General features: G+C 36.9%; 1 protein-coding gene and 1 long non-coding RNA gene across 7 annotated transcripts; both read right to left on the minus strand.

Moving 5' to 3' along the window:
• Window positions 1-369: 369 nt before the first annotated feature.
• LOC149989124 (uncharacterized) lies at window positions 370-1,153 on the minus strand. Its single transcript, XR_016503250.1, has 3 exons — window positions 1,035-1,153; window positions 777-859; window positions 370-507 (listed from the first exon to the last, which is right to left on the minus strand). It is a non-coding gene; the product is annotated as an uncharacterized LOC149989124 (long non-coding RNA).
• A 250-nt stretch (window positions 1,154-1,403) lies between these two features.
• LOC112283793 (uncharacterized) lies at window positions 1,404-8,501 on the minus strand. Of its 6 annotated transcripts, XM_073534864.2 has the most exons (15): window positions 7,668-7,809; window positions 7,306-7,402; window positions 7,102-7,189; window positions 6,305-6,552; window positions 5,524-6,037; window positions 5,091-5,228; window positions 4,873-4,963; window positions 4,476-4,577; window positions 4,246-4,346; window positions 4,026-4,079; window positions 3,385-3,673; window positions 2,993-3,066; window positions 2,630-2,692; window positions 2,118-2,288; window positions 1,404-1,989 (listed from the first exon to the last, which is right to left on the minus strand). In XM_073534864.2, the coding sequence occupies exons 4-15, from the start codon at window positions 6,445-6,447 to the stop codon at window positions 1,780-1,782; spliced, it is 1,950 nt and encodes a 649-aa protein (XP_073390965.1). In that variant the 5' UTR covers window positions 6,448-6,552; window positions 7,102-7,189; window positions 7,306-7,402; window positions 7,668-7,809; the 3' UTR covers window positions 1,404-1,779. The 6 variants fall into 6 exon arrangements, with proteins under 6 accessions (XP_073390965.1, XP_090107197.1, XP_090107195.1 ...); XM_090251071.1 differs by having other exon boundaries at window positions 7,102-7,202; window positions 7,306-8,501; XM_090251069.1 differs by having other exon boundaries at window positions 7,102-7,402; window positions 7,668-8,462.
• Window positions 8,502-23,677: the final 15,176 nt, after the last annotated feature.

Genomic DNA, 23,677 nt, shown 5'->3' on the forward strand with positions numbered 1-23,677 from the left:
CAACCATTGTAGCAGCTTTAAGTTCTCTAGTTCTGCAGACTTGAAGTGGAACTGCAGTTTCGTATTCATTAAAACTTCTACGAGCCTAATCCAACCATTGTAGCAGCTTTAAGTTCTCTAGTTCTGCAGACTTGAAGTGGAACTGCAGTTTCGTATTCATTAAAACTTCTACGAGCCTAATCCAACCATTGTAGTAGATAATGTTGTAGAGTTTTAACGGTAGAGGACTCCATTGTGATGAAAATTCTTATTAAAAGCTCTGTAGTGTCGCATACATATTCCGAATCAGAATGTATCAACACAGGTTTGAAGAATGAGCTTAGATCACCGCAGATGTGAAGATCTCATCTGGGCTGCTTTAATGGAAAATATTGGGTCAGACTTCTTGTCAACATCGTCACCTCCAACCAGGAAAGGAACTCCCCACCCATTCAGCCAGACCACAACAACACTTTACGTATTCAGTGGGTGCATGGTATTGTGAAGGCAGCAGGGACTTCAACTTCGCTGTACAATGAAAAAGGCAACTTCGTGAGACATTGAGAAATTGGATGCAAATATAGATATATACAAACACACATAGACAAGTGGAGCACACTGCGTGACAGTCATAAGAATCAGTGCTACCCTTTGAATCTCTCCGGCTCGGAGCGCAAATATTATCATCAGTTCGATTGTGCAGCTCTCCTCACGCGCATGTTGGCGCTACACTATCTGATGATTGTACAGAGATAGAATAGTGTAACAGCCTCTGCTCAAAGATTGCGCAACTGCACCTGGAATCATATCGCTCGGTGAATGCACTATTTCTATTTGTCTTCGACCTCAACAGGTAGGCTACAACCCAGTGATGAAGCACCTAAAGAATATCGGTAGTTATTATGTGTTCCACTTCATTGGTCAGAGCATTTAGCGCGAAAAAAGGTTGAAATTTTATATTCATATATATATATATACACACACATAATCACAGATTGGGCGAAAAACCCAATATTTTGATAAGTGTTAAGATTGTTGCAGGAAGAAATACATACCATTATTAGTACGTTCCAGATTCAATGCAAAGGCAGAGGGCGGACACATACTTCGCAACAATTCTGAAAAGGTGGATGAGCTTGTAGATTGCAAGAAAAAAGTACTCTTTCATGTCCACCCTGATTGATATATATATATATATATATATATATATATATGTCTCAACCCACACCACAGAATGACAACCCACGTAGCCGTTCCTCATTCCTCTTTCTAACTTGATAACTTAAAATTGATCATAACCAGAGTTCTCATCTGTCGGTAAACGTCAATAGCAGCAGTTTAGCTACAATTTTAAGTGTCCGCACCATGGAGTTATTTGTTGCTAGATAATTGGTGCTGGATAATTGGCCTGGCTTGGAAACCTCTTAGAACAGCTAACAATTTGCAGCGACAACGTTCGCAAATTTTCAATTTTGCTTGACAGAGTTACATGTCGTGAAAATACACGTTGTAGCTATCTACAATTAACTTTCACTTACGAGTAAAACCCATGTCATCAATAACATATGGAACAATGGTTTACGTAACATCTAGGGACAGTTTCTTACACTAAATTAATAAGACATCAACCTGTAAAAAATCCCAAAGATCAACTAATTGAATGCGCCGATTGAATGGTATAGGTATTTTCTTGTAGTCATTCCTCTGTCAGACAAGTAAGGAGGATAGTCGCATCCTTACAAAGCCTCAAAGAGTATGCTTGCCAATTGTAGCCAAAGAAAAATCCTTAAAGTGTGAGAGCTAGAGGTTCGATCCTCCGTACCAAGATATCATGAATTTGGGTGTCAATGCAAACCGTAGGTCTGTGATGACTACTGAGTTCTCCTGATCCTGCTTTGCACCCCATCCATCAGCAAATGGAACGCATAAGTTCATAGACACGCTCACTCCTTGCTGCTCATCCTGGACGCCTGTGTGCATCCTCTCACCGTCCATCCCAGGTGGACCATACTGCACATCGCCACCAACCACGACTGATCAGACAACAGAAGTTTCAAGTTTAATCTCCCTGGAGATGGAGTGTCACCACTTTGAGAGAAGAAAAATGGAAGTGAACATTGGGATTTTAGAGAGCATACCTCAACAGTGGCCAACTCAGCTGGATAAGTTCTCACAGCACGCGTACAGTGCCACGCTATCTCCAGTCCGGGGTCCCAGAGTGTGAAATCCAACATAAAGACACCGCGAAGCTCACCAGAGAATACTTCCGTTCGCCACGGCGATGTCAGGATCCCTGGGAACACCTCATGCTGTATAGTTTCGTAGTAAGTCATACACCAATACCAGGCAAGTTAATGTCTGCAGGCAAAACTGACAGTATAGTTCCCACGAAAACAATTCCTTCACAGCTTGCACATTGCTAAGTTATACGAAACTTCACTTTACATATCTGTGTCGTCGTTTACAAAATCCTGATAATTTGTAGTATAATCCAAATCGTCTTTCAAAATCATTACTTCCAAGTATGATGACACGCTAAAGCTCTTCCAGATGGTACTATCTACGACTTAGCAATATATCGTGCTCCGCTAAAACCAATTCTCAGAAATGAGGTCAGACAACATGTAGATGGTTTGTGAAGGACACATACAGATGAGATTAGCAAAAACACGGCTGTTTGGCCAGGTATCGATTCTCGTGGGCTCCGGTACACCTGCAACAAAGGACCATGATAACATTCCAGTGATTAATAGCAGTAAATTCCAGACAACTCAACCAGTATTCTGAAACAGCTAAACAGCTAAGTCATTTTCAATTTAATGCAGATCAATTGTATGAGAAAATAAGGTAACCGAGGTTTCGTTTTTATGATCATCGGTTCATCTGAGTGCGCCAATTCCTTTAAATATAATAAATTTCTTTGCATGCCTCTGATGTTCTGAAAGGACAACAGACGAAGAAAAAAATATTATCACCAAGTCCTTAGCTACTCACTTGACGCCCTACATCATACCTGGCGAAATTCTTGCTTCCATAGGAGTTTGCCAAAAGTATGAAGCTCGATACTTGCATGCAAGTTATGTAAACCTGTCATTGTAACACCATCCTTCAGGTATTTGCTGCGGAAGAGTACAGTCGAAACCAGTAACTTTTCTCTACCCAGTGGTTTAAATCAATAGGCTATATGAGATAAACGGCCAAGCCATTAAACCCACATTACTAAAACTGCACGTTCAAACCAATCTAATGCACATTTTAGGGCGAGTTTCAGGAGAGGCCTCTTAAAAGCTTTTACCATACATAATAGCCCGTGTTGTATCTGGATTAATGCAACCGATCCAATCTGCATTAGTATAAGACTTTTAGAATTAAAGGGAATTACAAATATACTAAGTGGCATCATACCGTAAGCAGGATCCAAGCGATCGTGAAATATACGACGCGAAATCTGAGGTGTGGCACCATCTCCAAGCTCCATCATGGTCCATATGAGATCGCTCAGATGCAAGCTAACCATAAGAAGTAGTACCTGTTCCTCACCATGTTCTTCAATGCTAAACCCATCAATTCCGTGCATGCCTTCAAACAATGTACCTATAATTAAGGACGTGCTATGTTTTGGAGCATGCTGCAACAACCGCAGAGGTCCAGAATTATGCCCTTCCCTCGACAGCATCTCAAACTGTCCGCCACTCTGCATGTTTGGTAAAGGTAAAACTTGATTCTGTATCAAAGCATGAAACTAATGCTAGCAAAAAATACACGAACAGAGTTAAGATTGAAGATATCTGTGAATTTTGAGACTTGACTGTGTATCAGAAAAAAGCCCCAAAATAGTGGCTGATTTCCAAAACCTACAGAAGACAGAAAAGCGAAGAGAATAACTACGAAAGATATCCAAGAAGTGTTGTAGTGAGGATTTCGTTGAGGAGCCAACTGCTGACCTTGGGAATCATGAAAGTACGACATTCACAGTGATCTACACCTACTCATCAGAAATTTAAGTTGACGGCAAGTAGACCAATATACAAAGACTTTAAGGATACAAAATTTGCAATTGTACATGAGTGCCGTAGGAGCCTATCGCTTGTTGCTGTTACCTGCGCCAATCAACCAACATAGACGTTATTTATAAACTTCTCCCCTTCCATTTTAAAACACTCTAGATTCCTATAGACTGGCAATGTTCTGTATATACAGTAGGTCACCACTGGGTTTCACAAATAGTACAAATTTTAAAGAATTTAATGCAGGAATATTACTTACTTTGAAGGAATTTACGGACTTAAGGCTGAGGCCAGTCTTTGTGGTTTTTGTGGAATATCGCAAGAGACAAGATCCAGGAAAGTAAACCACAGAACCCTTACCTGTCCGCCATCACAGAGAAAAAGCCGTTACAAGGTGTTAATCAGAGCTAATATACACAGCAGCAACACCCGAATAGAAAAGTTCTAAAGGGTCTTCAAAGTAAAGAAAGAAAGATTCCTTTCACGTGCCTTTCAGTCGAATAACTGGGTCTCGATTAATTTGTACATGAAATGTAAGTCCCAACTGATCCACGATTTTTCGCATCGCAGCCCCAGGCATACAATCCCTAACTGCAAAGACAGAAACCGTACTGAAAACTTACGTAATCAAGGTGAATAAACCAGCACGATCATACACGGTGGAAAACATTTGAGTGGTGGATTAGTCAACCAAATTGACTCGTTCGAGACAGCCTAGATGTATCATTGGAAATGCACATGAAGGGGCATCCCTGTGAAGTTTCATTGTTGATGTTATGCTATGTAACAGAACAAAATCCATCTCCATCACTTAGTGATATTCTTGAAATTGCAAAACGACTCAACCAAGTGTTTAAAGATCATTGAAAACCAGAAAGTGACTAACCTTGTTTCCCTCGCCTGTCAGGCATTCTACGGACATGAAGCCAGCCTGCATTCACGCTATGAGTAATTACTTCGGATCGAATCTTCCGCTTCTGTACGCACATTGGTACGTTATCAGTTTATCTGAATAACAAATCCTGCAAATCTGGGTCTGCTGCTAGCTATATTTCTAAGTTGTACAGAAATCAAATATTGGAAACTAGCAAGAAACAGGCTAACCCCTTCAGTATATTTATCTTTGAAAGCATCTCTCCAAGTATCAAATCCTGAGGGCATCCTAGTTGTCTGAGATGAACCACTTGAAGCTCCATTATCTTCCTCTTGATGCCACCACCTTAGGTAGAAAGCTCTCCAGATCTACATAAAAAATTATTGGGTGTGATTAGTTTTCATAGTCTTCACGTCGAGATTCGAGAAGATGAACCATTTGCATGCTATACAAGATGAAGAATTACAGCATCGAAATCCCATACGCAAACGAAAACCTCCAATAACATCATGAGGCATTTCCCACCACAACACCCTCGCGTAATTTTTTATTTTGAGAACTGCAACAAGGTGAACAGCCAGATAATAATTTGCTGAAAATATGAGGCCTATACCAACGTTGGCCCTATTAACAATTACATTCAAAAGGCTACCCTGAGCTTACCACATCAGAAAACGCCGCTGCTCTCCAATGCCGACAGACTTGAGCACAAGAGACAACGTGGTACACAGACTGTAGTTTTTCAAGGCACAGGCAAAGAGAATCCAAAGGCAAATCCTGAGCAATTGCTTGCACTTCTGTGTCTCGTGTCGCACTTTTCTTCACCTTTTCATCAACACGAATCTTACTGGAAACATGTCGAAATCTACTTTTCACGACATCCGCTTCCTTCGTAGTAATTTGTTTCCCAAGTGAACTCGCAGTGGACTGCTTACACACAGAGACACGCCGACTGGGATTCTTCTGAGTTGAAGATTTGCCCGAACCCTGCTGGTCTAGACTTGCTCTTCTGTTCGGTAAATTCGGCGAAGTTTGCTGACCCAGACTTACTCTTCTATTTGGTACATTCGGTGAAGATTGCTGGCCTACACTTGCTCTTCTGTTTAGTACATTCGGTGAAGCTTGCTGATCAAGACTGTTTCTTCTGGTTAGCACCTTCGACGGAGCAGCAGTTCTTCTGCTCAGAACCAGATAAGTGGAACAATTCTATCAAGGTCTTCCTTACAAGATACTGACAAAAAAAACACTTGATATTGTATGTCAATACAATCATGATCCTGATGAATGATTGACCCGCCCTAAATGAACGCCAGAACCTAACCATGACCTCCACATTAATACATCACGAAGAAGAACGATTCAGGTTGTGTACAAAGAGCCACAAGATCTTCATGAAAGATGCCCTTTCCAGCATTGAAGGATTTTACACAGAGTTCGAAATTACCTAGATGTAGGGTGAGGAAGAGTGTTATCTAAGCTGCGCATACTGAGAGATTCATCGTCATCCACATTGCTTCGGCTGGAGCTGCTGGGTGCAGTGCTAGACCTAGAGCGTGATAATCGTAATTGTGGTTCGACCTTCTTCATCTTCCAATCCCCTTCTTCTTCATAAAGCTTATACTCCCAATGTCGAAGTGAGAATTCGCATACAGTTTTGACCACTCGTATATCAAAAATAGATGTATTCGAAAACTGTTCAGCCAGGGTTAATGCAAGGATCAGTTGGGAAAATGCGCACTAAATTGTTCAACTTGGAAATTAACGAAGAAATAATTCTTGCTAATCGACATGTGCAGCTCTCTTCAGTGCGTATGATCTGGCGATCATTGCTCAATTTAAATGAACAATCTGGTCTACTCACGTTTATCTCGCTTACAGAAGAATCCATCTTACGCCCTCACTGCCCGAGTCTCAAAAATGACAATTACACGCTTATGAGACAAGACAGGGAAAATTTCGAGAATGCCAACTGCCTTGTTCCCCAAAAAGGAAGAAGAAGCAGAAGCAGAAGCAGGAAAAGTTTATCTTTAATCGGCATATCAACTCCGACCTTACTACAGCTAGCGTGAGGGAGAAGCTACATCGAAACAGAGTGGGTGACGATGCAAGAGACACTATCAAACCGCATAACCCACCTACAGATCCTTCACATAGAAACAAACAACGAAGAATAAGATAATCAATCCCATTTCTGCATCTACAGCTAACAATCAATTCATACCCGTAAATGAACCCACTTACCGCAGACAATCTCAATCACGAACTGCCCCAAATCAAACTTTAGCGTCCCAAAACACAGCGAAGCTCTTTTCCCTTGCGTCTGATTCCCCTAGTTTGGTCACCTCCGAGAATCCGAATTTGTGAGTGAAGCTGCAATATGGTTGCCCAACCCACAAGTAAGCAATGAGTGCGGTGATCAATTCAAAGGTGATGCAGCTACAATACCTGGCACCCCTAAATGAGCGATTATGGTAGAATCCTCCGCACGATCACCAGACGCAGCCCCACACGAGGGAAATTGGGACAACAGGGTGGGTAAGATCTGCAAGCAAATGACACACATGTCGATGCCCAAAGTCTCCATCTGCCAAGTCGACGAAAGTCTATACAATGTCCACATTCATGCATAGCAACTGGCCTTCGTTACAAACTGTGGTCCTCCAGCGGAAGAGAAACAGTCATTTCGTTCATCTCATCGACGAAGAATTGATTCCGTGTGCTCTGTTGAAAAGCCTCAAATTACACAAGAATTGTATTAATTCTGTTGAGCTGAGAAGAGAGAGAGTATTGCAGGTACAAGAATTTGCCTGCTGCTGCAAGAATCGCTAGGCTCTTAGACCTCGGAAGAAGCGCGCTGAGGAGGCCTTGTCGTAAGCCAGGAATGAAATAATGACGGTTGACAGGACGGACTTTTGCAGGTGGTGGGGGAGAAGCCGAGAGTGTCAAGGAAAAAGCGTCCATTGCGTAGAGGATAGGTATCTCTGATCTCGCTGAGGAGGGTTGTGAATTCTGATCATCGGAATTGCGCCAACTGTGGTTTAGGGAAAAACGCAGCCACTCCCTCTAGAGTTTTAACCCGAAGCCTAGTCCACACATTCTCATCTAACACAATTGGCTCACTTCCTTGGTAAAATCTGTGGAATGAGGAGTTCTAGATACCGGCAATCCTTCCTCTTCGAATACACTACAAAATCAAACTAAAAAAGTAAAAACGAAGGAGAAAATCCAATGGGCGTTTGGCGAATTGTAACAACGGGTACAGGTCCGTTGAGGCAAATTGCCTGCAGCGAATTGGGACAGTCGCTGAAACTACTTAATGTGTCCACCTCACAGTTAATTCCCCTCCCATGGTTTCATACTTCCAATCGCAGTAGACGTGACAATCCAGACATGACTGCACAGCGACGAGGCAGAAGCTGCACGCTCATCGACCGACACTTTCAATCTCAACAACTGTAACAATTAACCTCCCTCTGCGTCGAATTCACCACTCTAAGTTGACAAAACGTGCACCGTAAGCAAGCAAACACCGCACCATCAACAACGATGACCCACAACCGGAATCCTAACACCGAGAGCCTGTAATCGCTCCAACAACCCCCAAACACTTTGCTGTGAGCCAAGTGACTATGACACATTCTTGTGAATTCACCACATTGCACGCAATCTCCCTTCACCTGTATGGGATTGTAGCCATCACTTCAGCTTCACAATAAGAGGAGGAGGAGAAAAAGCGGCCCCATAAAAGCCCCGTGAGTGGTCCCAGCACAACTGACAAAATTGGTCGCGTGAACCAACTTCCACTCCCAGCTTGGAACTTCTGACGCTCCAGTCCAAAGCCAAAGATTATTCGTACGATGAGCATTGGACGAACAGATCATAGCAAACCATCCCTACAGGGGTTGGCGTTACGATGCTGTCGTCGAGCAAATAATTCTGGCAATTTTCCGCGATGATGAATGGCAGCATGGACGCCGTCGACGCCGAGGACACTGTGGAATCTGAGGAGGAGGCCACATCTTCCTGCAAGACCTTGCTCTTGGCATCTAGTTCATGAAACAAGCTGCACACAATTTATGCAGACAGTGTGGTCATGTTTGAGAGCCCGTGCTCGGTGACTCTGTGTGTGTGTGTGTGTGCGTTGAGAGTGTGGGATTTGCCATTCTGTCGTATGTGGTGAAGGTCCTTGAGTCAAACTTGTATTTTTTCTGAAGAAATTAGTGATTGTGAATGTGAATGAAGTGTCGAGGAAGAAAAGTTACAAGTTTGCTTGTGGGTCTTTGCGCGCTTAGTTGTCTTGTCCTTACTGTGAATTCAATTGGTGAATACATGAAGATTATCTTAACAACTTCGGGTTTCAGTAAAACTTTCAATGGTGTTTCTATGCAGTAAACAAATGATGATGCGATTTTTTTTCTTTTGGAGTCTACGTTTTACAAACTACAACATTCAAAACGTATTGTTAGTTGTTACCAAATAATACGGTGACAAAGTCTTACATTAAAGTTGAAAAGAGTGTAATGATTTGTGAAAATGATCTCCGTTCAGTGCAAGGACTTCATCATGTTGAGGTAAAAGATAAGGCAGTATTCAAAAAAGAATTTGGTAACTAGATTGTCAAAACCAAACGAAGGAATTTGTGGCAAAAAAAAATTATTAATAAAGAATATATCTATATATATATGGCCCTAAATATGAGTGTATACATACATAAATACATACAGACAGTGAGTTCAATAAAGGTGTGAAGTCCCTCAATTCAAACACCAAATTATCCGATTTCTATTAAAGTTAGATATTTACTGCTGATTTATCTAGGTACTCAAGAATAAATACTGATTTCTATAAAAATGATGGATTTTCTTATATTTTATGAATAATTCTACAACTGAGCAATTAGGTGTGACCAGTAACTGATTTCCAGGCCTAATTCTACTGCCCATATGGAACATTGATTGAAGGTTTTCTTTTTTTTTTTTTTTTGTTATTTCTTTAGAAGATAAAATATCAAAATTGAATACATTCTTACAAAATAAAAATGTATAATAAAAATAAAAATAAATTATCTGACAGACAAATGGTGTTTTAGATGATAAGAAGAATGATATTAATAAGTCAGTAAATTTTAATCTTAATTATTTAAAATTCCACAAAACTTCAAATTTTATATAAAGTAATTTTTACTATGGACAAGTAATTTAAATGTTTTATATGGTAGTGATATAGACAAGTATTTTAAGAGTTATATATAGAAATAAAAAGAGTAATATGTATATATATATATATATATATACATAAGTGAAAGATGAGTGTTACTCGTCTTATTTATTACTTGAATTGACAAGGAGTATGAACTTGATGCCAAATTGCATATGCATTAACAAAGACAAAGTAGTTTAATGAAGGTAGAAGGTATGTTATAATAGGCTTTGACAAAATGTTTGAAATTCTCTCTCTCTCTCTCTCTCTCTCTCTATACATATATATACATACATACATATATATAATAAAAATATATTCTTAAAATCTAGTTCATGTTAATATGAAAGCAATAACATCAAACAAATTTGGTGCTTAAAATAATAGACATTTGTAGCAAGTTTGGAGGTTTAAGTGAATTGAATGGTTGTTGAGAGAGATTTATAATATAAATTACAACTAATTAGTAAAAAAATTGTACCCTAGAAATAAAGTACATCAAGAAGAGCAATATAAAAGTTGAGAATATAATAATTATTGTTTTTATCCTATTGTACAAATTTTTGAATATGATGTTAATAAAGTCTATAAGAGTAACATTGTTCAACCTCTATACCATTGCCATCAAACTTAAGGCACTTATTTATAGGTGCATAGACACAATTATTGTTCTAATCAAGTATCTAATAGAAAATATTATAAAAAGAAAGAAAAATTGAGTAAGTATAAGTTTTGATGGCAGACTTATGTTATAAAACCAACACAATTTTCATATAATCTAGCACTACAATGGACCTTATATATCTTCCAATTGGTAGTAAGTCATTGTCAACCAAAAAAAATTATCTCTCTTGTAATATCAGCAATTTACTTCATGTTTTAAACTAAAATTGACCAAGTACATGTATTACTTTCCTTATTAATATTATGCCTAAGAGTAGTTCTTAAAAAGGAAAAAATTAAAATTAAAAATAGATCTACAAGGATAAATTTAATGCAAATTTTTAATAAATATTTTATTTTCAAAATCCTCTTATGTGTTCTAAAGTATACTCGTTGATTTTTGTAGTAAATACGAAAGTATATTCTATAAAATTCTATTATAAAATTTTAATAAAATAGTTAAATGAAAATCATGAAAGATTACGACTTAGGGGTTCTACAAATTGTTTTGTATTGAATGTTGATGAAAACTAAATACATGATCTATAAAATAGCATTAGAAGTTAAATACCAAGTTTTAGAATATTTAGTAACTTGCAATAATTCAAATTTAATATTTTGTGTAAAATTTATTTTAGAATATTTATTCTATAAATATCTAAAGTATTTAAAAACCATGCTTTCACAATTACTTGTAGCTTCTTCTAGAAATAAACAACAAATAAAATTAAAAATAAAAATAAAAATAACTATGTAGACTTTTAACGTTCTTAGTATCAACTCAAATATTGTCAAGGGCTCTCAAATATTTTATTTTATATATTCTATATTTTTAACTATATTAATTCTTTATTAGATTTTTTTGGTTTAAATTCTATTAATAGATAAAATTGATAAAAAAAAATAAGAAAGACTTGAAGAAAGAAAAAAGAAAAATAAGAGCTTGAATGCTTTTCTAGATTATACCATTTGACTTAAATTCAAACATACAATTTTATTTTTCATCCCAAATTTTCCATTTTTTCCTATTTCTTATCCTCTCTTGCTTTTCTTGACTATTTTTCCTAACCCTAACTAATCAAGGTTTGGTCCTAGCTTTTATTATGTCTATTTTATTATGCTAATTTAGTAGAAATGATATTTCTATTTACCAGTTTATTTTAATAATATTAAACTTCAACATCTTTTATTTTCTTTGTAGATTCTAATCATGTTTTAAGATAACTTTTTTATCAAGGAATTTAAACATTCATAATAAATATGATTCTATATTTACCATCTTTGTTTTAATGTTTAAATATTATATTTAGATTTTTATTTTTCTAAATAACCTATACTAAGAAAAATACACCTAAAACTCCATATTACACAAATTTAAAGAGAAAACTTCAAAATACATAAATAATAATAATAATAATAATAATAATAATAATCTTATTATATTATTGCAATGCATAAATATATGGAATGATATTTTTTTTCTTTCTGAAATTTTTGATTAAAGTTTTAATACTTTATTGTAAGTTTTTTTTTAAGTTGTAGAAATTGCTTGAATTAATTTATTAACTAATCTTATTTGAGTTATTGAATTGTTCCTTGTATAATAATGGATCAAATATTCAAGTGCATTGGATGTGTAAATTTTATGAAAATTAACATAATAATTGAAACTAATCAAGTCTATAATTCATTAGAAATAAAAATCACAATAGAAATTAATTTTTAAAGTTATATGACAAATGTCGAATTTATTTGAGTGATAGAACAAAGATGTTCAATGTCCAAGTGGTATGCATTTGTTGCAAAATATTTACTGATTGTAAGTTACTGTTTATTTTCTTTAAAGGACTAAAGTGGTACAAAGCTCATATAAAACAAATTCATAGTTTTTATTTATTTTAGTCTTATTATTATTACTACTAATGAAACTTATTTATAATGCAAGCATATGTCTTTATAAGAAGTATATAGTTAGTTTATTCTTTTTCTACTACAACATAGAAAATACAATTTATATTCATCCATCTATTAATTGGTTACTTTAATCATAATAAGATTAATTCGAGTGCTCTTGCAATAGTTATTGTAACATGCTTTGTAAAAACACATAAAATAAGAGCAACCAAACTACAAGAAATCTTTGTAATAGTAATTATTATTAATTAAAAAATACAAAATTTTGATATGTACTTAGTTGAGACAAATATCTGATATATTTATTTATATGCATATATGTGTAGAAAAAAAATTGAATGTGCTTTAATAAAAAAAATGATGAATATTAATTGAAATAATAAAAAATAACATACCAAAAATATAGGTATGTATATATATATATATATATATATATATATATAGGGGAAAATGCTAAGTGATCCAAATTTTTAATAAATCAATCCACTCTAAATGAAGAATCATGGCACCTTTGTCCCTATTTTCCTTGCTCTCATGTTCTTAGCCTTTGTCCATGTTTTTAATCCCTCTTCTTCTAGCTATGATCCACTATTCTCATAGCACTACTAAAAAAAAAAAAACTCCTTCAATAATGTTCATCTTACTCTCCTCATTCTAATACCATAATCCAATGTTTATTCTAACATTCTTAGCTTTTGAAGGCTTTATGATACCCTCTCCATTGTCAATCCTTCTACATCATCTCATCCATCATTTCTCTCACACCTCCTCTTTCATACATCCCTTGCCCCTTGCCATGCTCCATCTCATTGCCTCTTCTTATGTCATGCATCCTCCTCACCCTCAGCTCGGTCATTGAACATGGCTGATTTAGGTCACTCTTGGTGCTTAGGAAACACAAAGAGTAGCAAAAACTCAGTAGCTATTTTTGTAGAGGTTGAATTGAATCTTTCTTTAGATGATGTCACACAAATTATACAAAATTTTAGCAAGCAAAATTACATTGACATTCATAGCATGAGCATAGCATACAAAGAATAATTTTTGGATGGTATTGTAGTGTCAAGGACAAAGACTCGATGAGGGAAAATATACACAAAAAGGCTATCTCGATATAATAAGTCAAAATATAAACAAGTAGGTATATTAAAAGGAAACTGGAATGGCTATTGCCACAAGACAAGAAACTAAAGACTCTTGAACCTGGACTAGAAGCAAGAAAGGAGTTGACAAGAGTGAAGAAGCCTTCACTCTTATCTCTATATATACTATCTAAGTAGGGGCTACGTGGCGACGTTCTATAGGACCTCCAATATGTGTTGACTTTGTAGGACACATGCCTTGACTTACAAGGCAAGTTTTTCTACGTGTGGGCCACATAGTTAGCTTGATCTTCAAGCTAACAACATGTGTGGCACATGGCCAACTTTTTGACCACGTTTCTAATCCAAAAAGTCAATTAAAGACACCTATGAAGTCAAAGCAGCATCTAGGAAGTTTCTAGGAAGCTTCTATATTAAATATTATAGAATTAACTTACTTTTATCTACTTTTACTTACTTCTACCTATTTCTATATGTAATTATTAGCTTACATGATTATGGCCGTGACATTATCCCCCCTTCTAGAGACGAGTTCCATGAGGAGCGGTCATCATATGTTGAGGAAATCTATGATGCGACGAATTGTATTCGCCACATACTCTGATCTCTGTACTCTTCGAAGATGATTGATAGGGCCTCTCAACCATCGGTAGTGTCCCATACCAGGGCGGGAAGACCACCCAGTTATTTGATCATTGTTGAGGCCTTCGTAACTTCCTTCGAATAGAATATTTGGAACACCATCAGGAGTTGTTCCTACCTCTAGCAAAATCACCAAACATCGGGAGTCCCTTCCCAAATCGTGATACCAAACGCGTTGTATCTCACCATCTATTCGAGGAAGAACATGTCGTTCTTGAAGATGTTCATCTCGATTGCGTCGTCTTGAAGGTTGTGACAATCGTAATGTCTCGTCCGACAGGTCAGCAAACGAAGGTTCTTGAGTTGAATCCGTTGGTTGTTGACTCTCCATCTAATTAGCGTCACAAATGCAAAGAAGTTACAAACAAGGATAGGAAATTGAATGTTATCTTGCCTCAATCTTGTCTCTTTTATAAGAGAGATTTTCATCTTGGTTTCGATGGATTTTGTTGATGAAAAACTTTGACTTTAGCTGATGCATTTGCTAGATTCCTGGATGGCTCCCATGTGCGTTCACTAATATCATATCCGTGCCAATCAACAAGATATTTCAGCTTATTTCGGCGCCGCCTTGAGTCTAATATCTCTTCCACTTCAAATTCTTCATTATTATCTACTTCTATAGGAGGCGGTGGCATTTGTCTTCTTCCTTGTATATCCACTGTCTTATATGGTTCAAGAAGAGACACGTGGAATACAGGATGGATCTTCATTGACTCCGGTAGATGTAACCGATATGCAATTGGGTTGATCTGTTCAGAAACAGAAAAAGGGCCAAGCCTACGATAGTCCAACTTGTCACAAGGTCGAGTAGTCTTGATATTGCGACAAAGTAGCCATACCTTATCACCCACATTGAATTGTGGATGCTCCTTACGATATAGATCTGCGTTTATCTTTTGTCGTTCTTGAGCTTCCTTCAATTGCGTCTTCATTATTGCATGTAACTCTGACAACCGATTTGCCATATCTTCTGCTGCAGGATTATCAACTTTTGAAAAATCAAAAGTATCAAGTCGTGGATGATAGCCATAATTGGCAAAGAAAGGTGTTTGTTGCGTGGAAGAATGTACCGTATTATTATAAGCAAACTCTGCCAATGGCAGAAGGGTTGTCCAATCATCTTGTTGGTAGTTGATAGTACACCTTAAATATTGCTCCAAGACTTGGTTTACGCGCTCTGTTCGTCCATCAGTTTGAGGATGGAAAGTCGAACATAGCTTTATGTCCACTTTTAAAATCTTGAAAAGGGTCCTCCAAAATCTTGACACAAATTGAGTTCCCCTATCCGATATATTATCTTTAGGTAATCCATGATAGCAATAGATATTATCAATGAAAAGCTTAGCTGTTTCTTCACCTGTGATAGATTTTGTACATGGCACAAAATGTGCCATCTTAGTGAAACGATCTACTATCACAAATATAGAATCATAAGATCTTGAGCTTGGAAGATCTGTGATGAAATCCATAGAAACAGAAGACCATTGTTGTTCTAGTATAGGTAATGGCTGAAGAAGTCCGTAAGGTCGATGACGAGGAATTTTTGATCTTGAACAAATATCACATGATTGTATAAAGTCTTTGACTGACTTCCACATTTGTGGCCACCAAAAATCTCTTAATATGAGTTCCAAAGTCTTATTATATCCAAAGTGCCCTGCTGCTGGAAAGTCATAACGTGCTTGAAGAACACGTAAACGTGCTTCTCCTTCTGGAACATATAGGCGTCCTTCAAAATATAATAGATTATTCTTGAACTCGAACTTAGAAGGATCATGAGACTTGAAAGAATTATTTTCGATATCATGAACAAGAGGGTCTGAGGACATACTGGAATGGATTTGCTTGAGAAAAGTTGAATCAACAGTCAATGTTGATTTCATTGCTCGGAGATGAAATTGCTCCGGTTTCAAGAGGACCGTTCTTTGTTGCTCAAAAGCTGCATCTCCTTCTTTTGGTGCAAAATAAGAACGTCTAGATAGGGCATCTGACAAACCTTGTTGTTTTCCTGGCCGATAAGTGATGATGAACTCGAATCTTGACAAAGACATACTCCAACAAGCTTGACGACGATTCAACATGCGTGTTGACATGAAATACTCGAGGTTCTTGTGATCTGTATACATAGTGACTGGACTAGAAGCGCGTTCTAGATAATGACGCCATTCTTGAAAGGAATCCACGATCGCAAGAAGTTCTTTATTGTGGATCTCATAATTGATCTCGGCTGCTGAGAATTTTCTTGAATGAAAAGCTATTGGATGAAGTTTGTCATCTGTTCCCATTTGTGATAAAACTGCACCCAAGACAAAATCTGATGCATCTGTTTCTATAAAAAATGCCTTGGAAAAGTCAACACGATATAAGACTGGTGCAGAGACAAACGATGTCTTCAAGGCTTGAAATGCTGCTTCCGCTTCTTGATTCCATTGAAATTTATCTTTACTAGTTAAGCGTGTAAGTGGAGCTGCAACTCGTGAGAAATCTTTGATGAAGATCCGATAATAATAGGCAAATCCCAAGAAACATTGGACATCTCTTACCGTCCTTGGAATCTTCCAATCCATGATTGTTTGGACTTTCTTAGAATCCATCATGAGACCATCATTTGAAATGATGTATCCTAAAAAGTCAACTTGAGTAGTGTGAAATACACACTTTTCCATCTTGGCGTACAATCCTGCATCTCTAAGTTTTTGTAATACTTGACGAACATGTATTTCATGTTCTTCGACGTTCTTAGAATAGATCAGGATATCGTTTAAATAGCAGACGACAAAATTGTCTAAGAATTCACGAAATACATCATTCATGAGATGTTGAAAAGCAGCTGGTGCATTCGTGAGTCCAAAGGGCATGACATTATATTCGAAATGTCTATACCTGGTTCGAAACGCAGTCTTCCATTCATCTCCTTCTTTGATCCGTACTAGATTATATGCTCCTCTTAGATCTATTTTTGTATAGATCTTAGCTTGATTCAACTGGTCAAGGAGTCCTGATATCAAAGGTAATGCATACCTGTTCTTGATTGTGATCTTGTTGAGTCCTCGATAATCAACACACATTTGTAAAGATCCATCTTTTTTCTTTACGAATAGAATTGGAGCTCCTGCTGGAGATTTTGAATGGCGTATGAAATTCTTCGCTAAATTCTCGTCAATATATGTCTTGAGTTCAGCCATCTCATCTTGCGATAAACTGTAAATTGGTCCAAATGGTGGCTGAGTTCCTTCCTTGAAGTCGATTGAACAATCATATGGACGATGCTCAGGAAGAATATCTGCATTTTTTTTCTCAAAAACGTCTTGATACTCCTGATATTGACTTGGAATGCCACTTGAAGTCTTTACATTTTCAGAAATAGGTGCAGCATAAATAGCAAAAGTTGATCCTTCTTTTGCTGCGTGTATAAATGCTTTTGTACCTATCAGTACGGGTTTTACTATACTAGACTTATAATTTTTTACTTGGTTAGTAGAACTATTAATAATGCTTTGGAAAAAGTCAAGTTTACGCAAATTCCAATCTATTCGAGGGTTATATTTTTCTAGCCAGGATAAACCTAAAATAACTGGATTGGACGGGGATTTAATTATGTTAAAAGCTATGTAGCTATCATGACCGTCTATTGTTACTTTTATAGGATGAGTTTCATGAGTGACATCTCCAGAAGACAAGGGATGACCATCTATGACTTCTACATGTACTGGTTTAGGTTTCTGTACAAAGGATATTTTATGACTTTTAACAAATTGTTCATCTAAAAAACATGCTGAGGCTCCCGAATCTAATAAAGCAGAGGCTTTGTAATTCTTAGGTCCTAAATATAAGTCTATTATAAAACAAGGAGAGGGTTCTGAGAAGAGGATAGGACCTTCATTAAGAATTGTACAAGGTTCCAGCTGCACGGTCTCTATTGTAGCTGGACGAATCCGTTTTTCGACATGTTGTCTTCTTTGACCGTCGTACCCCTCATTTTATAGTTGTGTCGTTTCTTTGGACAATGTTGAGCAGTGTACTTAGGTTCTCCGTATTGAAACATAGAAAGCATACTCCACACAAGTAAGTTAGGACCAGCAAGGTTGCACTATAACAAATAGAGTGTGGTATGAGATAATTCTTCCCATGCCAACCCTTTCTTTATATACTAGTACCAAGGTACCAAGTGCTACAATCCATATGGGATATCTCCTAGGACCAGCCCTCCCATTGTACTCTAATGTACTATAGACCAGCACCCTACCTTATGGGATGTCCTTAACAACACTTATACTCTATTGACCATTAGCAACTACTTAAAGAGTTCTTTTCTCAACACTCCCACTTTGCTATTGGCAATTAGCTATCAATCCTAATGCCTTACTCAACTTGTTGTGTCCTTCTCTAACTAAGGCTTTTGTCAACAAATCAGCAAACATGTCTTTGGTTTCACAATACATCATATCAATAACCTCCATCTCTATCTTCTCTCTTATGAAATGATGCTGAATATCAATGTACTTAGTTCTTGCATGATGCTTTGGATTCTTTCCAAAAGAAAGACATCCTTGATTGTCACACCTCAATGGAATAGCTTCAAATTGGACAAGTCCAATATCTTCCAATAACAACCTCAACCAAAATGCCTCCATTGCTTCATGACTTGCTGCCAAATACTCCGCCCCTATTGTGGACCTTGCAATGTTTGGTTGTCTATTGCTATTCAAAGATATGGCTCCCACTCAAACAAAGAATATATAGCCCATTGTTGACCTTCAATCGTTTGCATCTCTCTTAGTTCTAAGCACCCACTTACATCCAATTATTGTGGAAAGATGTGGTTCTTTCACCATTCACCTTGTGGTCTTCTCTCACGTGTTGGATATCTTCTTTCATGCAAAGAAGATGAGCCTTCTTGCACCTCTTGCTGCCTTGTATGACTCATGGAGTGCTTTCTCTTACTCATTTGTTGGTATTCTTCATCTTCATTCTCTTCATTGTCCTTGAAACAATTTCTAGCAAAATGGCCTGGTTTTCCACAAATGTAACAAGTTTTAGGAGGATAACGTTGAAAAGGGGAACTTGCCTTACTTGGTCTTGTAAATAGTGTTGATTGCTCCCCAATAGACTCCTTTTGCTTTCTTTTGGTCACTTCATGGGCTAGTCTTGCCGTGACATAGTCCAAAGTGAGGTCTTTCCTTGAAATGGACTCCAATGCCACAATGAGGGAGGAATAGGAGTCCAGAAGGCTTGAGAGCAATGTCATCACAACATCTTCTTCAAGTAAAGGCTTGTCAACAACAGCAAGTTGGTTTGTAAGTGCTTTTACTTTATTTACATGAGCCATGAGATCTTCACCTTCTTCCATCTTCACGGTGAAGAACTTTTGCCTTGACCATAGCACATTGGAAAGATTCCTACTCTCATAGACATTGCAAAGAGTCTTCCATGCATCTGCTGCTCCTTTGCAAGAAATGACATGAGCAAAGTTGGTTTCATCTAAGTTGGTGGCAATTATGCCAAAAGCCTTCTTCTCTCGTCTTTTGAAGTCCTTTTGCTCCTTCATGCTTGCCTCTAATCCAGGTGCCTCTTCCTCCTCACATACTATCTCCCAAAGATCCAATGACGCCAAAAGTAGCTCCATTTTGGCCTTCCAGTGGTGAAAGTTGTCACCTCTAAACTTTTCTACCATTCTTAAGCTATCACTCTCAAAAGATGCCATCTCAAGCTACAAGTAGGTCCAAAAATCTCTTGATTTGGAGTTGTAATGCAAAAGATATGACTACTCAAAGATTGCTGAACTACAAACTCAGAATTCGCTGTTTTGCAACTTTTTGCATACTTTGAGTCCAAATCACGTCTAAATGGTGGGAAATGCTATGTCATGTAATTCTATGGCTTTCAAACATCTCTCTCACATCACCTCACTCAAAATGACTCAATTTCTCATAAAACTCTCAAATACTAGTGTTACTTTAGCAAAGACACTATCAAGGTCTTGCACTAACCTCATACACTCACAAATCCAGGAGTAATGACTTCAACAAAACACTAGTAATACTATACCATAAGATCTCAACCACCAAACAAGCAACAAAGAAAATAAAATGCAAGAACAACTTACTTGGTAAGAGAATGTGGGCCCATAACCTATTGAAACATAGAAAGCATACTCCACACAAGTAAGTTAGGACCAGCAAGGTTGCACTATAACAAATAGAGTGTGGTATGAGATAATTCTTCCCATGCCAACCCTTTCCTTATATACTAGTACCAAGGTACCAAGTGCTACAATCCATATGGGATATCTCCTAGGACCAGCCCTCCCATTGTATTCTAATGTACTATAGACCAGCACCCTACCTTATGGGATGTCCTTAACAACACTTGTACTCTATTGACCATTAGCAACTACTTAAAGAGTTCTTTTCTCAACACTCCGCAATATAAACATAATCCTTCTTGACGACGACGAATCTTTTCTTGCTCAGTTAGGGGTTTAAAATGTACCGCGTCAATTTGCATGTCTTCTACTTCCGAATGTACGTTTGGCAAAGATGTTGATGTTGCCATTGAGTAATAATGTTGAGGTTCCCGTGAATGATTCTCAGATCGAAATTCGAAAAGTCGATTATCACATTTTACCGCAAAATCGATTGCTTGACTCAAAGTTTGAGGATCAGGTAAGTTGAGCATCAATTTCTTTACTTCGTATTGCAATCCATAAAGAAATTGACTAATGAGTGCAGCATCATCCCACTTGATGTCAATTGTAAGTTGTCGAAATTGTGAAGCATACATTGTTACTGAGCGATTTCCTTGTCGCAGAATTCGGATCTTATTTGTTGCAACACGAGTTGCATCGTGTTCACCATACATAGATCGAAACTCCGCCAAAAGAGCTTCCAAATTGTCCAATATTGGATTTCGTTGTTCAAGAAAAGACGAAAACCATGATAATGTAGAACCAGAAAGTAGAGTGCCAATAAACCTGACTTGTGATCCTGGAGTTGGATAGCTTTGCGGTTGAAGTTCAATTGCCAATTGTACTTGATTGATGAACCCTCGAAACTTAGATCTCGTACCATCAAATTTCTCGGGTAAGGCAATTCTTGGTTCTCTAGTGCTTACAGGGTGTTGTACAATTGGAGAAGGAATGTGATTTATTGTAGATGTTGAAGCAGCTCTGATCATCTCTATATCCCCACTTTCTGCTATTCTTGTTCTTTCATGTGTTGGTGAATTGAGTTGATGCATCGCAAGCATTAACTCCCTCATTTGCTCTTGCATTTGTGCCATTGCACTCTTCATTTCAACAAGCTCTGCCATAATGACACTAAGAAAAATTTCTTTGATACTGCTCAAGACAAAAGAAAAGAAAGACTTGATAACAAAGAAGATACTAAGAACAATATCAGTTTAGAAGTGGGTAATCCGCAAACTTCTAATACGCTTATGTCTTGTCAAGAGAAAGGGGTAATCCACTCTCACTCAAGAAAAACAAAGCTCTGATATTGTAAGTGTACTCTTATCAATCTGTCAAGGACAAAGACTCGATGAGGGAAAATATACACAAAAAGGCTATCTCGATATAATAAGTCAAAATATAAACAAGTAGGTATATTAAAAGGAAACTGGAATGGCTATTGCCACAAGACAAGAAACTAAAGACTCTTGAACCTGGACTAGAAGCAAGAAAGGAGTTGACAAGAGTGAAGAAGCCTTCACTCTTGTCTCTATATATACTATCTAAGTAGGGGCTACGTGGCGACGTTCTATAGGACCTCCAATATGTGTTGACTTTGTAGGACACATGCCTTGACTTACAAGGCAAGTTTTTCTACGTGTGGGCCACATAGTTAGCTTGATCTTCAAGCTAACAACATGTGTGGCACATGGCCAACTTTTTGACCACGTTTCTAATCCAAAAAGTCAATTAAAGACACCTATGAAGTCAAAGCAGCGTCTAGGAAGTTTCTAGGAAGCTTCTATATTAAATATTATAGAATTAACTTACTTTTATCTACTTTTACTTACTTCTACCTATTTCTATATGTAATTATTAGCTTACATGATTATGGCCGTGACATGTAGTGGCGATAAAGAGATTAACAATTTGGTAGGGTGAAATGACCAAGAATATGGAGATAATTCTAATAGACAGATTTAAAATTTTAGGCCATATTTGGCATTAGACTCATGTCAAAGTAATGGATTATTATTGTAGTTTCAACCTGAAGACATTGGTAATAGAGTATATGTCCAACAAAATGCTAAGCAACTTGATATATCCATTGAAGGATGTTGAAGTGATGAAAGAGTTTAACTAGACTCATCAAATTAATGTGGCTATCAAAATTGCTACAAGATTGAAATATCTTCACTATGATTGTCTAACCTCCACTATTCATAGAGATTTGAAGCTGAGTAACATTATATTCAATATCTTTATAGAAGTAAGAATAGCCAATTTTGGCATTGTAAAGGCTTTGAATAATATCGAAATTTGGCCTACCACTTCAATCATCACCACTACTAGTGGCTATTTGGCTCTAAATACAAAAATCCAAATCTATGATGGTTTTTTTAACATTGTAGATCTTGACATTGCGGAGGGATGTAGAGAGGAGCAGTTGAACAACTTGGATTGAGGAAGGCAAATTGCTGCCTAAAGTGCCACAACAAGCAATCACAATATAAAAGCATCTCTTGAGTTGTTTGATCCTATGCTTTTATAATCAAGACAAGGAAGAGGGATTGAGATGGGGGACAAAGGTGGGGAACATGGAAATGGATGCAACATGAGAATGAGGATGAAAGTACAACAATTCTTCATCTAGGGTGGATTGCTATAGTAAAAATTTGGATGGCTTTAACATTCTTATATAGATATATATATATATATATATATATATATATTTGACTATAAACTTAATACAAGTTTTTAGATTCAAGTATTTATTTGATACTTTATTGTAAAGTAATTAATTAAAATAATCTAAATTAATTTAGCTAAAATAGGATTTATTTTAAAATAATCATAGAAAATAGAAATTAAATTTATAGCTTATTTTATATATGTAATATTTTACCTTTGTATCTGATTTGAATTAATATACTAATTTCAGATGCTAGTTGCAATTGCAAATCAATGGATGCAAAAAGATGCACACATGCATATTTAAGAACATACAATATGCCCAAAATAGCCAATTTTCAACAAACATGTTCCTAATATTTTCCTTGCTTAAAAAACATGAAAAATGAAAAATATAATAATACATACAAACATACACACACACATATATATA

This window comes from Physcomitrium patens, chromosome 6 (genome assembly GCF_059467195.1).
Source record: "Physcomitrium patens ecotype Gransden chromosome 6, ASM5946719v1, whole genome shotgun sequence".
NCBI lineage: Eukaryota > Viridiplantae > Streptophyta > Bryopsida > Funariales > Funariaceae > Physcomitrium > Physcomitrium patens.